The sequence below is a fragment of the Chrysochloris asiatica genome, unplaced genomic scaffold (assembly GCF_000296735.1).
Source record: "Chrysochloris asiatica unplaced genomic scaffold, ChrAsi1.0 scaffold00024, whole genome shotgun sequence".
In the NCBI taxonomy this organism is placed as follows: domain Eukaryota; kingdom Metazoa; phylum Chordata; class Mammalia; order Afrosoricida; family Chrysochloridae; genus Chrysochloris; species Chrysochloris asiatica.
The window spans coordinates 3,387,040-3,394,671 of record NW_006408542.1 but is presented as its reverse complement, the minus strand read 5'-3'; the positions used below and the strand labels follow the sequence as shown (position 1 = coordinate 3,394,671).

The window sequence follows — 7,632 nt, the reverse complement described above, 5'->3', positions numbered from 1 at the left end:
GTAAAACCATCTGGGCCTGGGCTTTTTTTATTTGGAAGTTTTTAATGATTTCATTAGTTTCTCCTCTTTTTATAATCCTGTTCAACTTTTCTGCTTCAGTCTGGTAAGTTTAAGTAGGTCATATGATTCTAGAAATTTGTCCATGTCATCTAGATTTTAAGTAGTAGTCGTTGTGTGCCATAGAGGTGGTTCTGACTCATAGTGACTCTGTATAGGATTTTTGAGGCTGTAAACCTTTACAGGAGCAGAAAGCCTCATCTTTCTCCTGCAGAACAGCTGATAGTTTCGAACTGCTGACCTTGAGATTAGCAGCCTGACTCGTAACCATTACGCTACCAGAGCAATTCTTCATAACATTCTTATTATCTTATTTACTTCTGTTGGTTCTGTTGTGATGTTACCAATATCATTTTTTATTTGTGTTATTTCTATTTTCTCCTAATTTTCTTTTGTGAAATTTGCCAAAGGTTTGTGGATTTATTAATGTTTTCAAAGAATCAATGTCTTGTCTTGTAGATTCTATCTATTGTTTTTCTGTTTTCTATTTAATTTCTTTCGGCTCTAACCTTTCTGATTTCTTTTCTTCTTGTGGCAATAGGCTTACTTTGTTGCTGTTTTTATAACTGTTTTAGATATTAGGTTAAGGTGTTGATTTTGGTTCTTCTTTTTGGATGTGTGCTTTTTATTGCTATCAATTGCTCTCTGAACCTCTGCTTATGCTGTGTCCCAGAGGTTTTGGTGAGTTCTATTTTTGTTCTTCCTTGACTCAAGGAATTCATCTTCTTAGAAATTGTTGATTTCTAATTTTATAGCATTGTGATCGGAGAAGCTGCTTTGTAGTATTTTGATCTTTTTTAAATTTATTGAGATCTGCTTTGTGGCCTAACATTTGGTCTATTCCGGAGAATCTTCCATGTACGCTGGTAAATGTATATTGTACTGTTGTTGGGTTGAGTGCTCTGTGCATGTCTATAAGGTCAAGTTCATTGATTGTGTTGCTTAGTTCTTCTGTGTCTTTGTTGAGTTTCTAGTTGTTTTGTCCTTCATCAAAATTAGTTATTAAATTCTCCAACTATTATTGTAGAGTTGACTTTAAGGTCAACTTAAAGTTGACTTGTAGGTCCAACATACAGGGTTGCTATGAGTCTGCTTTATTCAGTTTCATTATCAAGTTTGATTTATGTATTTTAAGGCTCTTTCGCTAGGAGCATAGGTGTTTATTATGGTTTTGTTCTCTTTTTCAATTGATTCCTTAATCATAATATAATGTCCTTCTCTGTGTCTTATGCTGATTTTTGCCTTAAAGTCCATTTTAACAGAGATTAAAATTGCTACTCCTGCAACTTTGATTTTTAGTCTACTTCTGTCTTTGTGTGTAGGATGTGTATCTTGTGGACAACAAATTGAAAGATTCCATTTTCTTATCCATTGGGCTACTCTCTATGTCTTAACTGGTGCATTTAATCATTTGCATTTAATGTGATTATTGATAGGCATGAATTGACTGCTGTCATTTTACTTTGCATTTTTTGTGGTTCTGCTGGTATCTTTGCTCCACATAATTTTCTGCGCTAAGTTAATTTCAGTTCATTTTGTTAATTTCTGTTTTATTTTGTTGTTGTTGTTAAGTCCCATTGAGTTGATTCCGACTCATAGCGACCCTGTATGTTGGACCTACAAGAAGCTACTGGTGGGTTTGAACTGCCAACCTTGTGGTTCAAAGTCTAGTGCTGACCCTACAGTGCCACACCAGAAGTCCTCTGTTGTGTTAATGCATACTAGATCTTTCTCATTTTCCTCTCTTTTATTTAGATGTGAAGGTATATTAATTTTCTTTGAGTTTACCCAGTAATTAATTAATTTCTCCCCCCCACCCCCATTTAAAGCTCTATTTTGTCTTGCAATCTACTTGACCATTCTCTATTCTCTGTTTATGCACTTCAGTTTAGGGTAGGTTTTGGTTAGTGTTGGCTGTTGTCTATCATTGATTATTGGTATAGGAGCTGGTATTGGCTCTTGCCAAGTGAGTAGAACTTCAGAGGGTATAGTTGTGACTGTGCTATATGGGCACAGCTGTTGTCGCCTGAAAGAGGAGAAACACACATAAGAAATCAAAACAGAGTATAAAAACAAGGAACCAACAATGAAAAGAGAAAAGAATAAAGGAGAATTAAAAAAACAAACAGGCTACTTTAATCAGAAAAAAAAGAATATAATAGCTAAATTAAAAAAAAAATGGACAGGAAAATCAAGCTATAAAAGAGGAGAAAATAAAAGGGAGAAATTTAAAAACTCTTAGAAAAACTAGGGAAAGGAAACATGAAAACAGAAAGAGAGTGAGTAGAGATTAGTAAAGAAAGATCACATCGGATAAAAGAGAAGAGAGATATTTTATAGCATTGTGATCTGAGGAACTGCTTTGTAATATTTTGGTGCTTTTAAATTTATTGAGATCTGCTTTGTGACCTAACATATGGTCTGTTCTGGAGAATGTTCCATATACTCTGGAAAAGAATGCATATTGTGCTGTTGTTGTGCTAAGTGTTCTGTATATGTCTATGAGGTCAAGTTGGTTGATTGTGTTGTTTAGTTCTTTTGTGTCTTCATTGAATTTCTTTTTAGTTTTGTCCTTCATCTAACGTGGTGAATTAAAAATCTTGTACTATTATTGTTGTTGTTGCTAAGTGCTGTCAAGTTGATTCTGACTCAAAGCAACCCTCTGTAGGGTTTCCAAGGAGCAGCTAGTGGATTTCAGTTGTGGTTCTTAGTCCAGTTTGAATTATGTATGTAAGTCTTGGTGTGGCACTGTGGGGTAAAGCACTGGGCCACAAAGTTGGTTTGAATCGCAAAGTCAACAGTTCAAGCTCAACAGCTGCTCCTTGGAAATCCTATACAGAGTCACTATAAGTCGGAACCGACTCCTCGACAATTAGCAACAACAGCATACTCTTAATTGGGAGCATGTTGTTGTTGTTAAGTGCCATTGAATTAGTTCCAACTCAGCGACCCTGTGTAGGGTTTCTGAGTAGTGGCTGTTAAGTTTGAACCACCAACCTGCAGTTCAAACCAACCTTGTGGTCCAGGACTTTATCCCACAGCACTACATCACGACTAGATATTTATTATGATATGTCCTCTTTTTTATTTGGCCCTTTAAGCATGATATAATGCCCTTGTTTGTCCCTTATGCTGGTTTTGGCCTTGAAGTCTTTTTTATTAGAGATTAACATTGCCATTTCTGCTCATTTTTTATTGCCATTAACTTGATATACTTTTTTTCCATCCTTTGACTTTTAGTCTATTATTATGTCTTTGTATATAAGATGTGTCTCTTTTCGACAGCATATTGAATGATCCTGTGTTCTTATCTGTTCTGTTACTCTCTGTCTCTCGACTAGTGTATTTAATCCATTTACATTCAGTGTGATTATTGATAGGTATGAATTGATTGCTGTCATTTGCTGTGTGGTTCTGCTAGTTTCTTTGTTCCACTAATTTTCTGCTCTGAGTTTCATTGCATGGATTTTCTTTTAATTTTCTTAGTTGCTGTTTTTCTAATGTTCATGAAATCTTATGATTTTCCTTTTGATGTGAAGGTGTATTCATTTTATGTTTAAAACAGTCTCTTTTATCTTAAAATCTGCTTTACTTGCTCACCACTTGGAAGTTTTATACAAAGAAAAAACCAGTGCAGTTACTGGACCCAGAGAGGAGAAAAATCTGACTGCTCCTGCTAACCAAAGAATTACGAAGTGGATGGCAGAGTGATGTGAGGACTGAGTTCCCAGCCCTAGATGGAGTTCCTATAGATCTAGGTGCTGTCTGTGTTCAGGGCACTCAGTCTGGAAGTAGTTCGTGGAGGCCCTTCAGGTTACAAGTGTCAGTGTCTGTCAGAACCAGGGGGCAGCTACGGGTAAGGTAGCAGATTTTGAAGGATCCTCCTAGTCTGATTCTGACCTGGAGACTCTGTGGATTCTGTACATCTGGAGCAGAGCCTGCTAGTGCCAAGGAGATGCCACAAACACCCACTTTACACTAGCTCAAACCACCCAACTCTGAACCTCCTAGAGAGCAGCAGAGTCAGCACTAGGGGTGGATGAGGGTGGTGTTATCCAGGGGAGTGTGGGGAGCAAAAAGAAACTCCACTTTTTCCGTCACTCTTGTGAATCTGTGCCATAAGGCTGCCATCCTTCTCTCCAAAGCAGCTTGCAAAAGTTCAAGGCTGCGCCTGAACTTTTGGCTGCAGTCTGTTCACTTGTCAGTCTGCTTTTTCACCCCCCTGCTCACTTTCTCCTCCAGGTAGGTATTCAGCCCACTTCTGAAACCTTTCCTCTGCTGAATGGTCCTCTGTGTCTCCTTCTTTTGGTCTCCCATATCTTTGTTATAGAGGGTTTGTATAGCACGTCTGCCTAGTCCTGCACGTTGTTGGAAGACACTGTTTTCCCAATTTCTTGCCCTAGATGAGTGAGTGCCTTCAGTGCTGCCTCAGTTTGTTGAAATATTTTAATTTGTTTTCCTTCAGCCTTATTTTTTTTGTCAGTGCCTTCAGTGAAGCTTGGACTTTTTCAATACCATCAGTTCTTGATTATATGGTACCTCTTGAAATGGATGATCATTAACCACTTCTTTTGGTGCTGTGACTGTGTATTCCTTCCATCTTCTTTTGATATTTCCTGTATCATTCAATATTTTGCCCAGAGAATTCTAAGTATTGCAGCCCAAGGCTTGAATTCTTTCAAGTCTTCAGTTCTTTCGCTTTCAGAAATGTTGAGCATGTTATTTTCCTTGGATTTTCTAACTCCGAGTCTTTTGCACATTTCTTTATGCTGCTTCACTTTGTCTTCTGGAGCTGTCCTTTGAATTTTTCTGTTCAGCTCTTTTAATTGCATCATTTCCTCCAGTTGCTTTAGCTTCTCTCTACACTTGAGCAAATTTCAGAGTGTCTTCCTGACATCAACTTTGGCCTTTTCTTTCCTTTCTGGCTTTTTAATGACCTTTTGCTTTTTTCCCCTATGATGTTCTTGATGTCATCCAACAACTCATTTGGTCATCCATCTTTAGGGTCTAAAGCATAAAATCTGTTCTTGAAATGGGCTCTAAATTCATATGGGACATATTCAAGGTCATGTTTTGGCTCTTGTGGAGTTGTTTTTATTTTCTTTGGCTTCAGTCTGTACTTGCATATGAGTAATTGATGGGATGTTCCACAATTTGGCCCTGGCCTTGTTTTGATTGATTGAGTTTTCCCATCATTGCTTCTCCATTGTTTCTTCCTACAAATATAGTCAGTTTGATTCCTATGTATTCCATCTGGTGAGGGACATGTGTACAATTGCCTTTTATGTTGTTGGAAAAAGGTATGTGCAATGAATACGTGATTGGTTTAGCAAAATTCCATCATGCAAATAGCGTTTTTATCACCAACACCATTTTTTCCAACTGTTCATCCTTCCTGTTTGTTTACAACTTTCTCATTCTAATCACCAGTAATTATCAATGCATCTTGATTACATATTTGATCAATTTCAGACCATAGAAGTTGGTAGAATACTGTAATTTCATCATCAATGGCTATAGTGATTGATTGGTAAGTAAATTTGAATAATAGTGGTATTAACTGATCCTTTTTTATGGGGATGTGTGAACATTATCCTATCGCAGTCAACACTGTACTTCAAGATAAATCTTGAAGTGTTCTTTTTGATGATGAGTATGATGCCATTCCTTTTCAATTTGTCATTCCCAGCATTGTAAGCCATATGATTGTGTGATTCAGAATGGACAATACTAGACCATTTCAGCTCACTAATGCCTAGAATATCACTCTTTATGCATTCCATTTCATTTTTGACAACTTCCAGTGTTCCCATGTTTACTCTTTGTATATTCCATGTTCTGATTATTAATGGATGTTTGCACCTGTTTCTTTTCGTTTTGAGTCATGTCACATCAGCAAATGAAGTCCCGAGACTTTGCTCCATCCCTATATTAAGGTCAGCTCTACTTTGAGAAGAGAAGCATTGGTGGCGTAGTGGGTTACATGTTCAACTGCTAACCTCAAAGTCAGCAATTTGAGTCCACCAGCCACTCTGCAGGAGAAAGATGATACTTTCTGCTGATGTAAAAATTTATAGCCTTAGAAACCCTGTAAAGGGTCTCTGTGAGTCAAATCCAACTTGACAGCGTATAACCCCCATCACCTACTGTGAGGAAGCAGCTCCCCACATCACCCCCCCATTGTATTTTGAATGCCTTCCAGCCTGAATTCCTCAACTTCTGTCATATATCAGTGCTATTCATTAAGTGTTCAGTGGTGAGCCATTCAGTGGCTAACCAGTCAGAAGTGGTCCACTTTTCCTCCTTTTTGTTTGTCTTAATCTGAAAGCTCCACTGGAGCCTGTCCACCATGGGTGACCCAGCTGGTGTTGAAAATGACATTGGCATAGTTTCCAATATCACAGCAACAAAAAAGCAACCGCAGTATGACAAACTGGCAGGAGTTGTGATGGGCATTTAGTAAATATATAATATTAACTATGAGTTATCTTTGAGATCTAAAATAGATTATACATAGTTATTTATTTTTTATTATAATTCAGACCACTGTTATAATTGCCTGGTTTTAAAATTAAATTTTAGTGTAATATCCTGGTTCTTCATATATTATTTTGGTTTTTACAGGAGTCCAGTTACTTGCTCTTTTAGTTCCAATGTTGATCTCATACCTGCTGGATGAAAATTCTTTTACCTCAGCAAGCACAGCTTCTAAAGATCTTCATGAGTTTGCACTCCAGAATTTAATGCATATTGGACCTCTGTATCCACATGCTTTCAAGACAGTAATGGGAGCTGCTCCTGAGTTGAAAGTACGCCTGGAAACTGCTGTTCGAGCAAGCCAGGCTAGCAAGGCTAAAGCAGCTGCCCGACAACCAGCCCCTGCCGCACACTCTGCTCCAACAATTAAACTAAAAACAAGTTTTTTTTAATTTTCTGTTCCATTCATTTTTATTGACGTTGTTTGCTAGCACCCAATTAATGATTCGTGTCAGCCACTACATCATCTCATTCTTTGTGCCTATTTTATTTGTATTTTGGTAATATAATGCTTCTAAGTTTGCTGAGTGAAACAATGCTTAGACCATTTACCAATTTCGAAGAAACAATTTTTTTTGTTGTTGTTTGGTAAATTTGTATTCATTTTTCTCCTAATAATGTGTCTCTTTAATTAATTTATTTTTTAGACACTAAGCCATAGGTTTTAAATTGTATCATGTTATTCGACAGTCTAATGATCTTATCAGAAAAATACAGGTGAAAATTCAACATTTGTCAGGAATGATTTCACTGAGAAACATGCAGGATTTAAAATTTGACATTACCAAGATAACAAAAGTGTCTGTTTGTGGTATATACATATGAAAGAAGTTACAGCATTTTCTTAGCATTTCCCAAAATGTCCTTATGTCCTTCATGCATCTTTTTACTTTCTTATGTTAAATTGACAAATTCTTCTTGTGCATATTTTAGTTGTTAATTGAATTAAAATTCATTTAAAGGTCCATTAAAATGTTTCAAATGTGGTATATATAATGCTCTGTGGTTTTGTTTTTCTTTTTAATGACTAAAATTTGA

The 7,632-nt window shown here is 36.8% G+C and overlaps 1 protein-coding gene across 1 annotated transcript in view; it reads left to right on the top strand.

The window, feature by feature from the left end:
• The window catches only part of HEATR5B (HEAT repeat containing 5B), a 205,163-nt gene extending 198,177 nt beyond the window's left edge, over nucleotides 1–6,986 (top strand). Inside the window, exon 35 of the mRNA XM_006839450.1 lies at nucleotides 6,682–6,986. Coding sequence (XP_006839513.1) covers nucleotides 6,682–6,986 — 305 coding nt within the window. The remainder of the gene's footprint in view (nucleotides 1–6,681) is intronic.
• Nucleotides 6,987–7,632: the final 646 nt, after the last annotated feature.